General features: G+C 34.7%; 1 protein-coding gene across 1 annotated transcript; it reads left to right on the forward strand.

Annotated features, from left to right (window-relative positions):
• The first annotated feature begins 1,121 nt into the window (after window positions 1-1,121).
• LOC106617913 (protein scylla) lies at window positions 1,122-7,015 on the forward strand. The gene is made up of 2 exons (XM_014235382.3): window positions 1,122-2,066; window positions 3,484-7,015. The coding sequence occupies exons 1-2, from the start codon at window positions 1,991-1,993 to the stop codon at window positions 4,422-4,424; spliced, it is 1,017 nt and encodes a 338-aa protein (XP_014090857.2). The 5' UTR covers window positions 1,122-1,990; the 3' UTR covers window positions 4,425-7,015.
• The last annotated feature ends 16,315 nt before the right edge of the window (window positions 7,016-23,330 follow it).

Here is a 23,330-nt window from a genome sequence, read left to right on the forward strand (position 1 = left end):
TCTTATAGCGTTGCACACACCGCTGCCGCCCCTTTCACTCAAATGCATATGCATAAACGACACTTTGCTATTGTAAAATTAAATTGTACTTTCATCATCCTTGCACCAGCAACAGCCAACAAAAACAAATAGCCCAGCGCTGGGCTACAACGTCAGCTGAAACTAACAACAACAACAGCAATAGCTGTACATACTGACAACAATAATTGCATCAGCAAATGCATCTGAATGCACTACCACAAACACAACAACAACAATGTGTACCTGTTTTTCTTGCCTTCTCCACTAACTCACACCGATTTGTGCGACGCTCAGCTGTTGAAAGAGCACCACACTGCATATACTCTTATGTACTTGCACTGCACATATGTATGTAAATATGTAAAAGTATATACCGGCTGTACATGCAATTATGAGTTGTAAATATGTACAAGCGCTTGTATGTAAGCATGCTTGTAGCTTTCAAAACGATTTACAAGACAATAGCACTGATTCTTTTGTGCAGATTCTACAATATATGCGAGTGTGCAACAACAACAAACAACTCGACACAAATTAACACTTGAGTGGGGTGGCTGGCGGAGAGCAGCATGAGCGTCAAAGCAAAGACTCTCCTGCACATTTGTAATGCTAGAAAGCCAGCAAGCGCTCTTTTTAGCCACATTGAGTGATTGGCAGTGTGAAGAGCTAAAAAGCAAGCAATCAGCCGCACACCGCAACGCCAATAGGTCGAACGGTGGCTACGACAAACCTTTCTGTACGTGCGTGCGTCTGTATATACACGCTACGAAGGCAATAAAAGAAGAGTATCGGCACAAAGGTGCGAGTATACGAGGTAAATGAGCGCAATATATATACACACACCGGCACACACACATACACAGAAGCTATATGTATGTACGCTACACAGCACAAATGTATGAAGCAAGCGCTCATGCCTGGCGTGTACGTGCCTCCAATTGTACATATCTACTCAACAGCGGCCGGCCGCTAGCAAGCTATTCAACTGGCTGCTTGGCTATGGCGACCGACTCGACGAGCAGTGGCGAGCGGTGAGCGCAGTCACATTGGGAAAAAAGCAACTCAGGAGCAAACCACCACCGCGGGTATAAATAAGCGACTCATGCAGCCGGTTTGGCATAGTAGCTTCGAAACACTGCAGAAGTACACAACTGAAACGGAATAGTAACTGAATTAGAAGCGAGTCAAATACTTACCTATTTGTAGAAAGTGTGAAGAACGCGAGTTTTATGCCAAGATACAATTAATTAAAGTAAAACAGAAAGCAGAAAGCAACACAATTGTTTCGAGAAGAATTCTATCTACGTTCTAGTACTTATTTTTTTTTTATGAAAAAGAAGCAAATCAACTGAAGGAACTCTGTAATTTTAAACTAAAATTTAAACACAAAAAAAAAAAAATTGCCATCTTAAAAAAGTTGTTTAAAACAAGCTGAAACGGACCAACGCCATTAAAGTGATAATTTAACAAACAAAAAAAACAAAACAAAAGCAAATATAGTTAAAGTAAAAGCAGAATCAAGTGCTGTGATTTAAAACTACAAAAAGTTAATTTAATAATTTTTTAAATATCGGCATTGGAAGCCAAACACAAATTCTCCAATGCAGCAGCAAGCAATTCAACAACTTAACACTAAACGGAAATTCAGCGAATTGTGATAAAGCGAAGGCGCAGAGAAGAAGTAAAAGCTTATTAGAACTTTTCCAAAAAAGTTATTATCTTTGGACAAATCAAAGAACTGAACGCAGTCGTTCAAAAAGTGATATCTATATATATATATATATATATTTGTATATATAAATAAGCAACCAGTGTGATTTCGACTGAGATTTTCCTGCTGAAAACCGTACGCCAGTCGAAATAACTGCAAAAGAAGAGAGAGGCCTGCCTGTGAAGTGTGAAGCAGCGCTCTACCACCGAAAGCAATTTTGTTTGAATCAAGTTCAATTCTGAAAAGCAAATAATTTAAATGAAAATGGAAGTACTTGCGGTGCAACAACAATACCAGTCGAAATACAACATATACGGGTCCAGTAAAGTTAGAGGTAAGTTGAAAATACTTGAAAACACGCGTAAATTTCAATTTGAAATTTTCGAGAAATAGCTCAAAATTTTAAATAAATATATTGCTGATAGCATTTCGAAAACAATTTTAAGCCAAATAGCTAAGTTTATTAGCCATGATTTGCGTTTATTTTAGACATTATCTTTATAAACACTTGCAGTGAAAGTTAATTTTTGTAATTGTACTTTTTCAAGGCATTATAAAATATACTAAAAACTTAAAGAATAACTTAAAACTTTTATAAGCTAGTGAAAAAAATGTTTTTTGATTTTTTTTTTGCTTTTATTGAAATAAAATTAATTAAGAATTGTTGCCAATGATTAAATATGCACTTTTCAAGTCTTTACTAAGCTGTTTCCCAATGTCAGTCATTTCTATGCTACGATCTCACAAATTTTTTTTATTACATGACATTAAAATTCGTACGTCATGTCGCAAGCGACTAACACACCTTACGATGCGGACACTTTTTCACCATTAAATAAATTAGTAAATAACTTTGCGTGTGTAAAAAATGTGTGTAATCATTGTGAGGCGAAAATTTGCACATTAAAAGTATCTAACAGATACACATTTGCCTCAAGTGGGCGCATACACAACGCTCGCCGCCAATCAGCCATTCACCCCTTTCACTCGTGACGGACGTTGCGTTACGCACGAGCGTTTGTGTAAGTCGCCTGCTGCCGCTGCACAAGTAAACAAGCTGCAAACCAACAGCAACAACAACCAGAGCAATAATAACGACTTCGACATAACGATAATCAACGTATTTTTAATTTTTACAATTTTTATTACAAGCAGCGCTTGTTGTTGCTAAGCGGCGCAAGCACGACACCATTGATTGTGTGCACGGTGTGATGGTGGTAGTGGCGTTCGTAGTATTGGTAGCATACAAGCGCTATTGACGACGATGACGACGTCGGAGGTGGTGCTGTTGGTCGTAACGGTGCTTGCTCGTTCGTTGTTTGCTGTTGCCATATGTATGTGTGCATGTACTCACCCACATTACAGTGTGCGCTTATAAAGATATGCCACTCTTCAGCATACTTGTTATTCGAGTGCATAGATACGAGCTCGTAGGCACATATACATGTATGCATATGTGTGTTTGTGCGTGTGTGTGCCAATTTCCATGCCACACGAACATTCTCGAATGTCTATTTGCCTACATATTGTTTATTTTAGTGTATATAGTAGTTGTTGTTTCATGCCCTTTGAATTAACTTTTATCTACGAAATTTGCTTGGGCTTAAAATTGTGAAGTGCAATCATAAAAAATATATTATTCAATTAAAGCGTTTAGGGTATTAAATTGTAGGCAGAAAGCATATTTATCAAAAATATTTACCATTCGCTAATCTCTTGTTTATGTTTACTTTACTCTGTTTCGCCCACAGATTGGACCAGCACATTGTCGCCACTGTTGCCGCTGGCGTCCAGCGGTTGGGTCGACGCGGAGCCAGTAGTGGCCGCCACCCCGCAACCGACCGCCAGCATACCCATACCATATCTGCAGAATCAACAGAATTATCATATTAGCAGCAACAACAATAACAATAATAATAATAACAACAACACAGTTAACAATAAAAATGTGAAAAACAGTATTATGCATCATAATAATAAGAAAACCAAACGCACAGCGAGCACCGAAGAGCTGCTGGCGGTGCCAGAGGTAATGATTGCCCCACCGTCGTTGAAGGAGGTCAAAAAGGTGCCGGCAAGCCGTGCGGCATCCGCACCGTACACCTTAACACCAAACACAAACACAAATACAAATACAAACTCTGCAACACCGACAGTAGGCGGCAGCTACCTCACCACCCAGCATACACCCTCCCAGAATCCCTCAACAAATCTCTTCAACTGTGATGATATCGATGCAGCAGCCGTGGAAGATCTCTCACTGCGCCTGTTGGATGAGTTGCGCGCCGCCAAGCAGCGTCATCTCACCTGCACCGAAGTCTCCCTACCCTGTGATCTCACGCTGCGCATTGCCGCGGAAATCATACGCGTCTCCGCTAAGGAACCGTGCGGCGTACGCGGCTGCACCATCTACATCGAATTCGAGGATGAACCGAACAATTCGCGACGCATTGCCGAACTCAAATTGGATCCCGAAATGGTATCCACATTTGAGATCTACTTGACGTTGCGTCAGGATCACCGCGGCTGGACCTCGCTGCTGCCACAATTTATGAAGAGTCTGGCGCGCACAATCACCATCAGTCCAACATTCACCATCACCAAGCACAAACTTTACTCATCGGATCGCACCAGCTACAGCTATGGCAGCAGTGCGTCCGCAACGATCTCAACAACAACACCAACATCGTGAATCGAACGCGATGTGAACAGCATTAGGCAGCAGCAGCGCGCAGCTGTGGCAACAGCTCAGTTCAATGAGTTGGAGTCGACTGCGGCTGCGGCTGCATCTGCGTCGCTGGTTGTGATGACGACGCGTGGTGTGCGTAAGCGTAAGCGTGTGTGGTGGTGTGAATGCTGAAGGCTGAAGCGTTTGCGTTTGTTAAGATGATCGTCAACGTACGAGGAGCGCACTCATGCAAAGCAGCACGGAACGCAGCGAATTGTGGTAGCACACGAGCCGATTTAACGAACGATATGCTTTAAGGATGACTGCTGCTCGACGAGACGACCTCGAAACGATGAAGATAAATCGAAATCGTGTAAGACGTGTTATTAAGTTAAGATTTTTTTATTATATTGCATAATGCAAGGACGAAGTGTATTCGAAACAACCCCACCTACACACACACATACACATACATAATACACTTACAACAACAAATGGCAATATGGCACATACATACTGACAGACAGACACACCGACGCGCACACTTTACTTACAGTATCAGCGCGCTCCTCAGCGGGCCGCCTTCCACGACATTTCTCACTTTCACTTTCCTAAGCAGCGTATTTTGCGACACACACAAAACACATACACACTCACATACATACACATGCATATAATCATTTATACATACAAGCGTACAAACGCCGTTTTGTATGTCTATCTCATGTAATGACGTATAAAGTATCTTTCAATTGAAACAAAACTGAACTCGTTAGCTCGTTAGATTTTAGTAAAGCGAATACGCGCCCACGAATGATCTGCATATTTAATTAAAAATAAAACAAAAACAAAAAACAAAATTAATATTACAAATAATAATTACTAAACGTTTTTAAAATTATATTTTTATGTTTAATTTTAATTTTAACAAATTTCTGTGAATGCAGTAAACGCTTCGCAGCGTTTAAGTCAATTGTCTTGAGGATCGATTGATTGATTAATTGATTTTTTTGAAATTCAAAAAATTACAGTTAATGCCTGATATAAAGGAGGAGTAGAAATGCATGAAATTTTTAGATTTCTAAGGCTGCAGCGGCGCCACATACACACACACACACACACAAGTATAGCATATATTGCATATGGGCATGTGTGTGTGTGTGCAAGCGCATGGCGGCAGCCAAAATCTCAAACTCATGAAATTGTGATAACACTTTAAGATGCTAAGATTTTTTAATTAAGATTACGAAGAAGTATAAAGATAAATATGTTGAAGAAGAAGCAGCAGAGTAGCAGTTTAAAAGCGAATTGCAATTAAGCAAGTAAACGATAAAAAAAAAAGAAGAAAATAAAACAAAAAGTAAATGTTGATGTAGTTTGTGAGCAGCGCGCTAACTTTTTGAAATAGAAACGAGCGGCAGGCTAGCAAGCAAATAAATGTGAATGCGAAAAACAAATACTTTAACAAGCTAAACCTCTTCAGGCGTAAAATTTGTGAAAAAAATTTTGCAAAAAATTTATAAAACTGTAAAATTAATGTGTGAAAAGCAACATATGCGATATTGACTAAAATTCAAAATTAAAAAACAAAAAAAAAAAATTGAAATGTAGTTGTGACATTTGCAACAAAATTAGTATTAACAAATTGAAAGCAAAAAATTTTAAAAGTTGTAAATTTCCAAAAAAAAATATTAAATTATAAAAAAAAACTTTCTAATAACTACATAAAAGCTTAAGATTTTTCAGTAAAAGTAAAAAATTCGAAAAACAATAAATTAGTAATAATTTGAAATGCTCACACACATACACACACACACATACCTACAGTTGTTTCAAAATCCAAACTCAAATACAAAAAAAAAATACACTTTGCAATAGTTGGTAAAAATATGCAATAAACCCAAAAAAAAATATGTAATATGCATTATACGGCACAAAAACAACAAAATAATAGCCAAAACACATTTTAGCCAGCAAAAAAATAATAAACAAATATAAGAAAAAAAAATCAAACACACTTGAACACAATAGCTTAAAAATCAAAATAATCAACAAAACAAATAAAAAAACAAAAATTAAAAAAAAAAACTGCAACAACAATAAATAGCCTACTCAATGCAACCGTTAGGTATGTAGCCAGTAAGCGCTACAAGATAACAGCTGTAGTAAGATCTTATTTGGCAGTAATTAAATATTTATTACAACTACAACAACAAACAAACAAACAAACCTTGTGCATGTATTAATTTTTTATTATTAGTACTATTATCATTATTATTATTATTATTACACTACAAAGAATGATTGTATTAATGTTAAGTTTTTTCTAATTACATATAATGCATTAAAACAAAAGCAAAAACAAAAACAAGCATATATTAAAAATTCAACAACAACAAATTGTGTTAACAAACACACTACATACATTTTTACCAGCACCAAAGTGCGTAAAATTTTTTTCAAAAAAACCACAAAAAACAACAACAAAAAAAATACATAAAACAAAAAGAACTGAGTACAGCTTATGTTGCCAGATTAAATTAAAAAAAAAAAAAAAACACAAATACATCAAAAATTCACAAATAAAGTGAGAAATACTTTTTTGTAAAAATAAATTTGCTGACTTCTCTATTGTTGGGGCATAATTTGGGGGAGCTAGCGCAGTCTTTGCAGTATGGGTGCGAGCTGGGCGGCAAGGATTCTCTTTCTCTAATTTTTCATTCAACGTTGTTTTTCGCTACTGCTTGCGCATTAGTATGCGTTTTCTTTGCACGCTTTTGTGTTTAGCGTCTTGGAGTATTTAAAACATTTTTAATGACATAACTAAACTTTTTTGAATGAAGTTTGTGCGGCTTGAAGTTGCGTCGATGTGCGTTAGTCACACTTTTTAAGCTAATTGGCGTAAACTGGATGATTAACCTACTAATCTTGTCAAAGAAAAATTGTCTGCAACCGCATTTTTCAGCTTTGTGAACAAAGTGAACATATATGGTTGGAATTAAAATGAAAATACTGTTCTCCAATATTCATAAAGATTAAAAATTTGTTTAAGATGGCTCAAAAGTGAGTTGGTTGTGGCCGCTCTTTGTTATGAGCAATTTTGTTAGAAAACACTAGATAGTTCGTTTTCTTAACCTAAAAGGCTAACAGGAAGAATACACTTACAACCAACACGCGGTTAGTATTGTACTAATGCCATGAGTACGTTTGCATTAAAACGTATTTGAAATTTCGCACTTGCGCCAAGCAGCAGAAGGTTATGTAAGTTTAGCGTAGTGGCTAAGGCCCAACGTTTAGCCACACCGCATGCTAACAAATGCATATTGAAATGCTAAGCTCTTACTTAAATATAAATATGCAGTAAAGGTAATTACACTTTTGTTTTAGCTTATCACTTCTGTCTCTGTCCAAGTATTACTCATCGTCACGCCTTACGCGACCAAAGTGTTATAAATATATAAAATGAATTATCAACTGTGAATATATTAAATATATAATATATAACGGTGCTAAAACAGTAAAAACTGTTGCTTACGCAATGCAAGAATTGTCATTAGCGCTAAGCAAAGGTCCATTTGTAAATAAGCAAAAGTACAAATGTTTTAGCAAGTACCCCATGGGGTATGAGTAATTTCGACACACGCACATACTGCAGAAGGCACAGCCATTAATTACTCATACGACAGCGCGAATTCTACTTATACAATAACCTTCGAGCTGCTGCTCAAACTCTGCACTAGTGCGCCGCTTAGCTACGGATTTACATAAGTGTATTTAATTTTCAATAAATATGCATTTTTTCACTATTTGTAAATGCGTACGCACTCATGTATATAGTGTAGCGTATGTGTGTTAGGGCGGAGCAGATAGTGAGGAGCATAAATGCAGTGTATCTCAAAAAGTAAGTTTTGTGTCAAAATATGTGCATATAGTTATATATATAATAGTTATGAAAATACTGCTCTTATTTATCTATGAGCTCTTCTATAGATATGTACATATGCGCTTGATGCATAGTTATGCTGACATTATAACTTCCTTTAAGCTTTTAGTAAAACTAATTTTTCCTCTTAAGCGTTAAATATCTTTAATGAATTGCCTGCCTGTCATCGCGTCTTTATTGCGCTTTTTTCTTTGAACGTATTTACAGATTTTTCTTTTGCTAATTTTTTTGTCCTCACACTTTTTATTGTAATATATTTTTTTTTTTGTAAAAAAAGACATTAATATCTCTTTTGCTGTTTATTTAACAACCCATTTTGCTTTCATAATTGCTTCTTACCATCTTTTATTTATTTGTCATTAAGCTTTTTTTGCTTTTTATATGCGGCTTGTTCCTTGTCAGTTTTTGCTTTCTCGTTTTTCTTTCCTTTTGTAAGTTCTGTCGACGTTTTAATATCTTTGTTGCCAACGCTAGTCGCTGTTTAATTATGACGAATGACTCACTTCACTTCAAAACGCGACTGGCTAAGACTTTGCACTGCACAGTGGTGTGAAATGGCAACAAGTGTGTCTAAATTTTTGAAACGATTACAAAATTAATTTATATAATCAATATTAATTGTTTTAAATGTATATTAGAGCATAACAAATAGGTGTATAATAAAAATGCTTTATTTAAATAAATTACCCAGCGCAAAATATAATTTCGTAGGAAAAACATATACTAAATTTTAAAAATATTTGCATGTCATTTAAAGTGTTTTAAGCATCTTAATTAATATGCTGTAACAGTAGTGGAAGTAGTAAAATATTGTTATTTTCGTCAACAGGTTTATTAATGATGTATGGATTATTGGAGTCACGTGATTTTGTTAAAAAAAATTTATGAATATGTGAAAAAAATTAAAAGCTTATTTTGTTCATTCATATATTATACTTATGCCATATTATAAATTAAATTATAATTAGTGAAATATGTTTTTAAAGGAAAAATGTTATCTCGTTTATATAGCAGATTTGCTATATGCAGTTTTAATTTAACTTAGATCTGGTTTACAATAATTACTGCTTCTAAACAACTTTTTCAGCTGTTCATAATTAAGCAATTTGTTTTGCATTAATGTAATTTATTTATGTAAGCAATTTTTAACGCATATCAATCCACTGTGCTTGCGCCGCTCTGTCGCTGTAACAGCAACTTCGCGGTCGAATTGCAAAGCTAAACAAAAACCTTACAGCAAAAGATGAATAGTGTTAACAAAAATGAAGCAAACAAAAACCAATGTGCTCCACACGACAGGTAGAGTTGCAGCGGCAACAAAAACCAAAACAAAAAGAAACAAAAATCAAGCAAACATAAGCAAAATGCAAAAACATAAAACAACGTTGTAAATTGAGTAGAGCGCAACCAAGACGAGACGTAGCGACTGTGAAAGGGCAGACGTTAAGCGAAAAAAGCAAAAATTGTAGCAGAAAACAAACAGCCTGCCAAGCCCGTCAACCAGCTGGCAATTACTGTTGTCAAGCGCTACGTGAAAAATTGTATAATTGCAAGTACTGTGCATGCACAGCCAACCAACCAGCTAACCATCCAAGCAGCCACTCAGACGCTATCGAGTCCATTGCTCAACGCGATTGCTTGTGCAAACCACAGCCATACACACACACACACATATATATATGTATATACATATATAGTTGCGAATAAAAGATGTCAGCTATAACGCCAAGCGAAGGTACGCAGCGAAGCGCTGGCGTGCTGATCACACACACACACGCACACATAAACTTGCAGGCATAAAATAGTGCAGTTGGCATTTACATAGACGCTAATCATAAAAGTTAAAAGTTTTGCCAACTCTCTAGACAGCAGGCGTCTATTATTAGTTAACGGCTCAAAGCGGGTTTATAGAACTGACAAGTGGATTTATAGCGGACATACACGTAAGCGCATATACAATATGTATGTATACCTATATGTATAGTCGCAGTAGTCAAAACAAATTTGTTGATAAAGCTACGCTGTTGTTCCTGTTTAATTTCTGTCTAATCTCTTATTATGCTTATTACTTGTTTTATTGCCAATTTTAACAACATTCTAAACAACTGCTTATCAGTGCCCAGTGCGCGCAACTCAAAAATGTTTAACTACACCGCCACTCTCCCTCTGCTATTTGTTCGACTTGCGGAAATTCATTCACTTATGCATTTATTCATTCATACCTCACCGAAATGTCTGCATCGGCAAGTTTTCATTAATTGTAATTCAACAGTTTTCCGCTTCCACAGCTCATTTCAGCGTATCGTATTTATTTACAAGCGCGTTTTGCTATATTTGCAATATTTATGCGAAATTTCATCATATACATAAGCACTTAATTTGCAATTTAATGTGTTTTTCTTGCTTACATTTCAACTATGTATATATGTATGTATGTAAATATGTATTCTAAATGCTTGCGCTTCGATTAGGTATTGCTTTTTCACACATACGGGTTTGCTCGCCGGAGCACGTCTGGGAATTTATTGACTACACCACTGATAATGCTGTATTGCTTTTAATAAAATAAAAATTATTAAATACAAAAATATATATAAACTTTTCTCATGTCCACTTAAGTACGTTTATTTGTATGCATATTTGTGTCCATAAATTATATTTCTGATATTGTTCGCTTTTTTCGACTTAATGAACAAGCGCTTTCGCATTATTAATCAAATTTAGTTTAAGTTTAATAAGAAAAAAACACTGTTGTTTTAACAATTTTTTTTTTTTGAACTGAGCTGAGTTTTTTTTTTTAATTTTCTACTTTTTGTTTTGAAACCATGCAAAAAAAAGCTTAATAATGCATGTGTATTATATATTTTTATACCATAAACAAGGGTATATTAAATTCGCCACGAATTTTGTAACACCCAGAAGGTAATGTCGATGACTCTATTAAATATATATACAATATATTAAATATAATAAAAGTCCTGAAACTTTTGAATTACACCTTGTATATAAATAATCAGCATGACGCGTTGACTGGATTTAGCCATGTCCGTCTTTTCGTTTGTTTATATGCACACTAGTCCCCCAGTTTCTAAGCTATCGATCTAAAATTGTATACAAAACTGTTTTCCACCAAGTAGCTGCTCATGTCTTGGAACCGGTAATAATGGACCACTATTTAAAATAGCTGCCATACAAACTGAACGTTTAAAACAAAGTTCTTGTATGAAAAACTTTTTTATATATTGTAACAAAGATATCTTCATGAAATTTGGCATGTGCTATTGTCCGACATTTCCGAGGATATTGTAAAGATCGGACTACTTTAGCATTTAGCTTGCACTGATCGCTCAAAATTAAGATAAAGCTATTTTTTATACTCTTTTTTGCAGTAAAAAATGCACCTGTGAAGGCTATTATAGCTTCATTCTTTATTTTTTATTTTTTTTTTAAATATTTTTTTTCAGTTTACACTCATAAAACCCATATTTATCCAGTAAATTAGAGTGGGAAAAACTTATTAGTAGCAGTATACTTCGCACCAGCGGAAACAAGTACGTAAACAGCCATAAATCAAGAAGCAAATCTCAGATTTTTGTAAAAATTGTAGCAAAAATATTTCCCTTCCTTTTAACAAAATATGTACGTGTATATACCATATAAAGATTTTTTCTTAAAACAGAAGATCAAACTCGTAAAGGGCTGGTGACATTGGGAAAAGTTCATGCAATCTTTGCGGCTTACATATACTTCAGAGAAAAAAATTTATCGATACTGAAAGCTTCGAGTTTTTGCTATTTTATAGATTACATAGATTATGTGAAGAGTTATATATAATAGCTGTGTTCGATTGGTAATTTCTTTGCCGCTTCAGCTCACTTGTCAAAAAATCTACATGTGAAAGCAACAATAAAGTTAACGAGCTGAAGCAGGAGAATAAGCGGATATCTCATTAAAGTGGCATAACTGCTATCGTCAATGCTGCCAAGTTTGCTTTTGTATATTTTAGCTCACTTTTATTATTGTGAGTGGTTCAAATGACAAACGAAATTACAAATTGCTTTTCTTCTAGTATTTCTAAAACATAAGATATAAATTTAATTATAATAAATTATAGGTAACCAAATTTAAGAATAAAAAAAAACATTTTTTAACGCTAAAAAAAATAATTTCTGTACTTTATCAAGAAAGAATCATAACACTATTGTTGCGCATGCGCCAGAAGACAAATTAGCGCAGTATTGCAACACCAGTGCTGCCCGTTTGTTTGAGCATTTGCTATAGTTTGTTCGTTGCGCTGGAGAGTAACGCTTGGCGAATCGAAGACGGCGAATATTTTTTAATTAAATTTCGCCCATTTAATAATTTTAAGATTTTTTTTATATGGTTTGGCAGAATATCTTAAACTTATTTAATAATATGACAGTTATAAGTAGCTTGAATAGATGCCTGACTACACCGCTAATTCAAATTTTGCTATATACCTGAAAATCCTCTTTAAATGAAAGCACCCTATTAATCTACGTAAATACTATATATTTTATTTTATTTTTTAATTACTACAAAATATCGAAACGGACAACCCTGCGTTGCGGACGGTAGAAGCGGTGGTGAGTTTTCATTTACATTGCGCCCTCATAAGCTAGGTCGTGTCAGCTACGTACATGGTTTTGCGTCTGTTCACTAACTGTAGCATAAGCACTTCAGGTTAAGATTTAAATCGTAATTTAATTTCATATGTCTTAGCACTTCTGTACGACAAGACGGTATAAACTTTGTAAGTGATATCTCTGTTGGAACACATTGGTGTTTACGCGGATAAGTATTATACTTCAGCGGTATTTGAGTTAAGCTACACATATTTACATATATACATATATAAATATAATATATAATATATATATGACATATAGGTACTTATGTATATATGATAATTTATAGAACACAATCTTTTCGTATTGTTGTTGTGTCTAAGTGCTTATCACTATTTAAGTACTTAATAGTGCAACTTCTTGTCAATTTATTTTTTGCGTAAATTTATTTTTACACTCAATGTCTCTATAAACAATATCAATAAATGTCTATAAGACACATAGTAATCAAATGCATCGTAGTCAGCATATACACACTTAAAAACTAACCGTTCAGCCATGCAATAATATACATATGTATGTATGTATGTATGTGTGTTTGTAATATTGAATCTATAATGTAGTGAGTTCGCCGTAAGCAACCCTGCCAATAGAATTATAAGTAGGCAAGATCATGGCTCGCGAATAGTCATATGCATGCGCATTTACAGCAATCTACATATGTACATATAATATGTGTATGTATGTAGATATGTGTGAGTCCATCGCTTGAACTAATGGTGACAGACATAATAAAATTCAATTGATTTTATTTGCAAAAATTGTGAGTTAAATTGTAGTTAGGCAGTTAAAAATAGTTTGCTGCATACATACATACCATATAAACGTATGTATGTATAAGCATTTGTCAAGGCCTGTTCGTGTATGTGCGTGTGTGCGCTTTTTTATCAGCGCGATCACTTTATCTGTCACGTAATCGCTCGCAAGCGGTAATGGCGATATCTGTCTAGCGGCCATAAATGCAGGCTGCCACTTTATGTTTATATATGTGTGTGTGGGTATGTTGTGCATAACAGCAAATCAGCTTTGATACTCGTATGGCATAAACAGAGGTTAATTGCAATAGAGCAATGCTGTTGTTGCTTATTTTTTTCAATAACGAAACGATCGTTTTATGGCAAAACACAAGTGTTCACATTTGAAATGTAGTAAAAGCATATAAAAATACACACACATACAAACATATGTACATACATAATATGTAAAGTAATGCTGCGCTAGTATAAGTAATATTTTTTTTTTTATAAAGAATATATTGGCATTGTTGTAATTCTGCTCAAAATTTTGCTTGTAATTTTGAAAACTGTCACCACAACAACAATAAAAAATATTGAAAAAAATAAATTAAAATATATAACGAAATGACTACACCCACCTAAATTGAAACTAAAGTAAACAAAAGCAATTATATGCACAATCATCAACTGCACTTTAAATAACGAAATTTCCAGAACCTAAACACTTGTACCTATATACTTATTCCGAGAAATACCGGCTTAAACTTTTCACAACTTCAATTTTCCCATTTGTGTATTTATTTAACAATTTTGTCTGGAAAAAAGTTTTACTCAATTGTTTACCGTTACGCTTTGTTGTTGTTGCTGGATTTTATTGAAGTACTTACTTTAATTATTCGGAGCGTTTGTTTTCGCTTTAATAAGCGTTTCTTTCATCACACCATTTTTGTGTAAATATTTACAAAAGCGTGCTTTCACTTTTTTTTTGCATTGCTTCGAGAAAATTGCTATGACAAATAGCTAATGTCAAGGTCACACAACTAGTGGCGCGACATATTATCTAACACTAATGTTATCTAGCTATTTAAATAAGTGCAGGAATTCAAATTAACTTTGCTGAGAATGCATTTTATTGCGGTGCAAAATCATACTACCTTTTCGAAATGGAACTGTAAAATATCGTAAAATATCGGCGTAGCTCTGACTCACCTCGGTGGGTTTTTGCAGGATTTATGAAATTATTATTGGCGTAAGATCGCGAACTTTACCTTTTAAATAGTACATACATGTGTATATGACTAATATTTTATAGATATAGATATATTGATGTACATATGTAGATATATTGTACAGTAATAAGGGTGAAGCGTTAGCGACTAATTTGAAAGCTAGCTGTATAGAAGATACTCACTTATAGAGATTTCTTACAAAATTCAACTTATTAAAAAAAACAAGAAAAAACGTTAACTTCGGTTGCACCGAAGCTATAATACTCTTCACAAATACAAAAGGTTCCTTGCAAGAACTTGATTCCAATCCTTAAGGTTGTATGGCAGCTATGTGTTATAGTGGTCCGATAGCTTCTTAGTGAGAAGAGGACGAGTGCAAAATTTTAGATCGATAGCTCAAAAACTGAGGGACTAGTTCGTATATATACATATGTACAGACAGACAGACATGGCTAAATCAACTCAGCTCATCATGCTGATCATTTGTGTATATATTTTATAGGGTCTCCGAAGCTTACTTCTGGATGTTACAAACTTCGTGATAAACTTAATATACCCTGTTCAGGGTATAAAAACTAAAAACCTGCAGAAACATGTGCTCGTGCTTTGTCATTTAGAAAACGTTTTCAAATGTTTTGAGAAGAGATACTCTTCAGAGCGTAACTTTTTCAACACACGTTGCTCAACTCAGCTTCTATAGATCAAACCGATAACCATATTAGTTGAGTTTATATAAAGTAGATCTGGATTAAAATTGATTTTTCACAATTACTTTGCGCTAAAAATAACTGTATCATTCATGTTCTAAAAAAAAGTAAGTAAATACTAAACTGAGCTCATTAACAAAACTGTTTAGAAAGCTGTTCTTTCACCGTAAACTTCAAAAACGGTTGAATGAACTTGGCAGGGTTATACCTATAGCACACCGTTATGGAAATTCCGAGCAAATATTGGAGTTTAAAAAAACGAGAGAAAATGCTTTGACTTTCAAATATTATATATCTTGACACTAATATATCAGTGGCGTAGCTCGTATAACGAAACATTTCGAAAGGGTGACTAGGCAATTTGACGTTAAGTTAGGTTAAGTTAAAACACCGATTAAAAGAGATAAAAAAACGTATTTCACTTTTACAGCTGAGAACGCCGGTCCATTGTGATACCTAAATACTCCTAACTGTAGAACGAAAATACGCTCAAAAATCGACAGACCGCTTTGCCTGTTCTCCGAAGATATGCCTGTGGAAATGTTTCAACTTCAGTCTTGCAAATGCTGAAAAATGAAAGAGGAGGTTCCTGGATATAGTCACTTAACCTTTCTCCATACAATATTTAGCGCCTTTGACAAGATTTTCAGTCGCTTATATCGCAATAAAACCTCCTGCGATTGCGGCAAAATGCATCCTGCTGAGAGCGAGTAGTTTAGTAAATCTTCTGTGTTCTATTCTAAGACAGAAGCAACGCGCATTCGCACAGAAGCTAGTTGCTAATCAGCGCCTGCTCAGCTCACGCAAAGTCCAGTGGTTCAGCGCTAGAACGCAAGCGCCCAACGGCAATCCGGCGCGTTTTCGATCAAAAGACTGTTAAATATACAAAACATTTGACTAAAATCACAATAATTAAATGTTTTAAGTAATAAGGCCCATTTATCTGCGCTAAATGAGTTTATTTGTTAAAAAATGTCAATGGGTTAAGTAACAGACACCAAATTGTACATTCCAGGAAATAAAATATATATTTTTTATATACATACATATGTATGTACAAACGAAAAATTTGTTTTTTCCTTTTGAATTTTATAACTCAATGAAAACACATAATTTAAAAGGAAAAGTTCATAGACTTGTAGGAAATTTAAAGCTCTACTAAAATTGTCTCTTTGTATTTGTTTTTTGTTGCTTATTAATAAGCATTGTTGTTAGACGATGAATATCTGATAAATGCTTAACTTAATCGAAAAATTGTATGAATCATTAATTTGGTAGAGCAGAAAATTTCTTACAAAACCATGGGCCTTGCAAATGAAAAAAAACAAATTTGATTTAAAATAGTCAAACTTTAGCTGTTTTTAAATTTTTTAAACGGTTAGGTTTATGAATAAACCGCTAGAGATCATTTTGGAGAGCCCTCAATTTCCGAAAAAATCCATTGAGCGAGATATTTTTTCAGTTAGAATATGAATTTTTCTATCTGATAATAAGAAAAAAATAGGAAACCGGAGGGACTTTCCGTTACAATTAAGAGCTCATACGTAGGGCACAAACAGTCACCGACATTCCTCCCTTCCCTACTTACGCCGTATTAAACCAAATTTGTCTAAAGTTATGCTCGTAGTTGCAACGCAGAAATCGGTTTTTCTCTTTTGTTTTCACCAATGTTGCCATTGTTGTATTTTTATACATGATTTTTCACACATTTCGTTTTTTATTTAAAATTTTTCATAATATGAAAGCTCAAAATTAAAATTCAATAATTAAAAATAGTATTTCGATTATTTAAGTGTATTTTTTAATTACTACAAAATATCGAGATTGACAAACCTGCGTTGCAAGAGATTGCTTTCTCAATCTCAGCTCACTCGTTTCACGGGAAAAATCCAATTTTAGCAGATATCCTACCGTACGGTCTGAAAAAGCCCACAGTAGAAGCGGTAGTAGGTGTGCATTTAGATTGTGCTCTCATAAAATAAGTCATATCAGCTGATTCGGGACACGGTTTTGCGTCGGTGACTGTTTGTGCCTTTAGAGAGCGGTTCTTAGAGGTGTCTGTCAACCAATTTTTCAGAGTACAAAGCGAAAGAAAAAACATTTGTCTTTTTTTACTCACCCTAATATACATATAGTAATACATATGTATACTATGTAGTTGGCTCAGCTGTTTGTACTTTCCCATCCATGTGCTTTAAATTAAAAGTATAAATAACTATTTACATATGTACATATGTATGTGTGGTAAGTATGTATAGATGGAAATAGAAATATGTATGTACATGTAAATAAGTAATTAAAGTATTAGGAATGTGCGCAAATATTTATAGCACAAGTAGCTCGGCGCATTTATGTATGTAAGTCAGTATGTAACCACATTTGCTACTACACATTTTTTAACGAAAATGTTGAAAATATCTGCTAAGTCTATAACAAAAATGTACACAAATATATATAATATATACTATGTTAATTCCTCATGCGTTTAAGGCTAGACAACTTGGCTGTTGAGTTTAAGAAATGAGGGGTAAACAACAAAAAAGGCATTTATTTCACCATTGAGTTCTACAATTATTTGAAATCCGCGATCTACCGAAGTTGAAATTTCGTGTCTACTCTTTTGGTTGTGTAATAAAAATCGTGCTAATATTGACATAATATTCATAATAAGACTTGCAAATATATACACAAATAATTTAGTGGTTTTTTATGCGCATATTCGGACAGAACACGGGTACTACGCAGCCGTTCAGGCGTGCAGCTGCGCTAGACCAGAGCAGACCGGGGCACGTAAGCGCTGCGTGACGGGTGTGAAAAGTGCGTTCAGTCCTGTACTATTTATTTTAACTATTTATAACTGATTTTTTTGCGTCTTCCTTTCGAGCTGTTGGGAAAATGAGTTATTGCAGTGTGGCTCGTTGTTTAGGTAGGTGTCAAAGCGGGCGATTATTATGCGAAAGCGTACTAATTTTGTAGTGTAGAGAAGCTTAAGGTTTTACTTATAAAATTTTATTTTTATTTTGCCTTTGAGGGCTAACGAGCATAGCCTGTGACTGAGTTCGAACATATGATAGTTTTTATACTGCAGTGATTAGCATACTCCAATTGGTACATATATGTATAAGTAGAAGACTGCAAAGAGTTGGAAGATTTCAGTCCTGAAAAATTCTTGAAAACTAAAAGTTAGTCTTCAATTCTACAATAAGCGACACTGGTTATCTGTTATAGGTTTGTAACCAAATATAGGGCTCAAAATTTCAGATCGATATCTTAGAAACTGAAGCGCTAGTTGGCATATGGCATGACGGACATGGCTAAATCGACTTAGCTCTTCGCGCTGATCATTTATATATACACTTTATAGGGTCTTGTCGTTAATATACCCTGTTAGGGCTATAAAAATATCGTAGATCATGAAATATAGCAAATAAGACAGATTTCCTTTAAAGGCTTTGCCTAATGAAAGCTAACCTAACAAAAAGTCTGCTCAGTCGGCAGAAAAAAGTCTACGAGAGCTTGTAGAGAGATCTTAATAGGCATTTCCGGCTACAGGTATATGAAGATTCGTAATATATGGTAGGTAGTTCGACAGTTGCAGTTGTTGACTATAATATTGTGGCTTCTAGGCAGCAGTCTGCCTCAAAGAAAACATCTGTATGGTTAGAAATCTATATCTACATATTTATTTTATATATGCAAAAGTTTTGTGCGTATCCCGCTGCACTTTATAGCCACTCAAATGATTTGCTAGTATATGTAAGTGTAATAGTATGTACGTCCGTATGCAAATGCAATTGCTCGCAAGCCTGCTGGCTTCGCTCGCAGCCATCGATTCGTACGTGTTATCAGCCAGACAAATGGCATTACAGCGTTAACACTTTCCGTTCGCAAAGCCTCCATCACCACCCGCTGAATAAACTAAGTGAAAACTACGCACACATACACATATACGTATATACATATATACATATGTGTATGCACGCAGGCTACCTTCAATCAGTGTTTAGACCCCCTTGGCGCCATTTTCATATTGATTTATGATTTTGTAGTTATTGCATTTTTCCATTCGGGGAAATATGTATTTTCTGGCCTGGCATGTCTGGGCAATTTTTCGTTGTTATTGTTGCTTTCGTATTGTGTTCAATTTGTGTTTTGACTGCATGCAGCCACTGTTTATTTCACCAATATTGAATTGGTGCTATTAACAATATTTGGCGCTGTTGTTGTTACTCTCGAGTACTGAGCATATGTAGTCACGCACTATTTTATTCGAGTAAAAAATAACAAAAAATTTATGCTGCAATAGTTGTGGAAAATTAAAATGTGTTCACCAGCGGCGTACGCCACCAACAACACACAATTGGCTTTTGGCTGTGTGGTGTGCGCCTATCGAGCGATTCGAAAATTTTCAAAATGTCTGATTTTTTTCGGAGCGCCTCCATATTTGCATTGCCGCTTTCCATTTTCCGAATAAACGAAATTCGCATGTTGGTCACGTATTTGAAAATAACATTAAATAAAATTTGACAAGGAGAGTATCGCATTTTACGAGTGCACAAAGAGAAGTATGCAGAAGATAGAGGGAAATGGAAACGAAAAGCGGAAGCAAAAACATGCTAAGCGCTCAGTCACTTAGAGTTGGGCAAAATTCGCATAAATTTCTGTGCATGCCATGCATAAATGCAACTTTACTCGTATATATTTTTTTGTTATTGTAGACAACATCTCAGCAAAAATCATAATGCAAATGCTAGTGTGTTGTTGCAGTGGCAGCCTTAGTGTCATCCCATTTAGCTTATTTAGTATGAGCAGCAGTCAAAATCAATGCTCAAATGCACTATATTCGCATGTTTACACTGAATGCTTTTCAGAATTGTAGGTTTGACGATTATTGAGTGTGTATTCACTTGGAATGCGGCACAAAAATTTTGCAGAAATTTTTAAAATAACTTTCAAAATACTCTGCTATAAATTATTTACACATTTTATGGATTTGTAACAGGGTTGCGAATTTTTTAATTCAAAAATTTGGCATTAAAAAATATAAATTTAATTTGATAAATTTTATATCCCAACATCGGGATTAAAAACTAAATTTTCATCGAGGTTAAAAAATAAAAATTTAATTTTTATAAAATTTATAATATATAAATATATAAAATTTATAAAATTAAATTTAAATAAAATTAAATTTTTATAAAATTTATAATATATAAAATTTATAAAATTAAATTTTTAATTTTTTTATCACAGTGAAAATTTGATTTTTAATCCCGATGTTGGGACAAAAAATTAATCCAAGATATTTGGGATGAAAAATTTAAAATTCAAACTGAACTTAAAAAAATGTTAATTCTAAAACAAATTCTCTTTTTAATTCTTAATCTTAATATCGAAATTTTTCTTTTCAATATGTTAGTTGGAATTAAAAATATATATTTTTTTTGGTATTAAAATTTTCGTTTTATTTTTTAATCCGGTATGCGGGTATACATTTTGTTTTTGTTTTTTGGAATCCCGTATTTGGGACCAACAGCACTTAAATGTTTACACCCTGAACAGGGTATATTAAGTTCACTACAAAGTTTGTAACCCCAAGAAGGAAATGTCGGATACCCTATAATATGTATATATAAATGGCCATCCGATGATGTGCGAATGTTCACCTGTTTGTCTGTACAGACGCAATTTAGTTCTACAGTTTTTCAGATATCGATCTGAATTGTGCACACGTTCTTTTCTCCCAGCAAGGCTGCTCATTTGTCGGAACTGAACGATCAGCTACATATCCTTGTATGGAAAACTCTTTTATTTGACGTCATATATTTACGAAATTTGCAATGTATTATTGTTTAAGGTAAATATACAAACTCTGAAAAAATTATCCAGATCATACGACTATAGTAATTAGCTGCCACACCAACTGATCGATCTAAATCAAGATAATGAACTTTTTATACCTTTATATGCTATAAGAAATGTTCTGTGAAGTGTATTATAACTTGCAGCCGAAGTTGACGTGTCTTCGTGTTTTTTACAATTATGCCCCTTAATATATGAGATTATTTTTATACTCTCGCAACCTGTTGCTACAGAGTATAATAGTTTTGTTCACCTAACGGTTGTTTGTATCACCTAAAACTAATCGAGTTAGATATAGGGTTATATATATATAAATGATCAGGATGAAGAGACGAGTTGAAATCCGGGTGACTGTCTGTCCGTCCGTCCGTCTGTCCGTCTGTCCGTCTGTCCGTCCGTCCGTGCAAGCTCTAACTTGAGTAAAAATTGAGATATCTTTATGAAACTTGGTAGACATGTTTCATGGTACCGTGAGACGGTTGGTATTGCAGATGGGCGTAATCGGACCACTGCCACGCCCACAAAACGCCATTAATCAAAAACAAATAACTTGCCATAACTAAGCTCCGCAATAAGATACAAGACTGTTATTTGGTACACAGGATCACATTAGGGAGGGGCATCTGCAGTTAAAATTTTTTTTTAAAAAGTGGGCGTGGTCCCGCCTCTAATAGGTTTAATGTGCATATCTCCTAAACCGCTAATGCTATAATAACAAAATTCACTGGTAGCAAATGTTTTTAGCACTTCTATTGACGGTGTGAAAATAGTTGAAATCGGGTGGCAACTCCGCCCACTCCCCATATAACGGTACTGTTAAAAACTACTAAAAGCGCGATAAATCAAGCACTAAACACGCCAGAGACATTAAATCTTATCTATGAGATGGTATAAGATGACTTTATAGGAACCGCGTTCAAAATTAGTCAGTGGGCGTGGCACAGCCCACTTTTAGGTGAAAACCCATATCTTGAGATCTGCTAAACCGATTTCAACCAAATTCGGTGAATATCGTTTTTTTCATGTTTCTATGTCATAGTGCGAAAATGGGCGAAATCGGACTACAATCACGCTTACTTCCCATGTAACACCATTTTCAATTCCATCTGATTCTTTCACATTCCACTATGCAAATCAGGCAACAATGACTGTATCGGGATAAAACTTTGCGTGAATAATGCGATTAAAGTATGCCACCTTGTGGCCAAAAATTGTCTAAATCGAACCAAAACTGTTTAAGCCCCTAAGTACTAAATATGTGGACCCCAGTGCCTATAGTTGACCTTCTACCGAAAATATCAGCCAATCCACAAAGAAATCTCAAACGAGTATACTATTTGACTTTGCGAGAGTATAAAATGTTCGGTTACATCCGAACTTAGCCCTTCCTTACTTGTTTTATATGCATTCTTATATACCCTTAAAGTATGGAAACAACTTATGTACCTGAATGGGCTGGTAGAGCGTTGATCAGCATGTAAATATAAAAGCATTTAATTTGGCAGGTTAGTTGTCTTTGAGCAATATAATATTTTAAGTGCAAAAAATGCAAATTAAATGAGAAAATGCATTGAGCTAGCTATACACCTAAGTAACTGTCTTATACTGATAAATTTCTGACCGAAATCTGACAGCTGACAATTTATAGCATATCAATATGCAGCAAACTAGTTCGCAACTAGTTCATTTAAGAGCAGGGTACCATGTTTGCATATGCCAAAATATATGTGGGTATTGCGATACAATTTCCACGATTTACGACTTTACAAAATTTTCAGCAATTCGATTAATTACTGGGTTTTG

This window comes from Bactrocera oleae, chromosome 6, assembly GCF_042242935.1.
Source record: "Bactrocera oleae isolate idBacOlea1 chromosome 6, idBacOlea1, whole genome shotgun sequence".
NCBI classification, from domain to species: domain Eukaryota; kingdom Metazoa; phylum Arthropoda; class Insecta; order Diptera; family Tephritidae; genus Bactrocera; species Bactrocera oleae.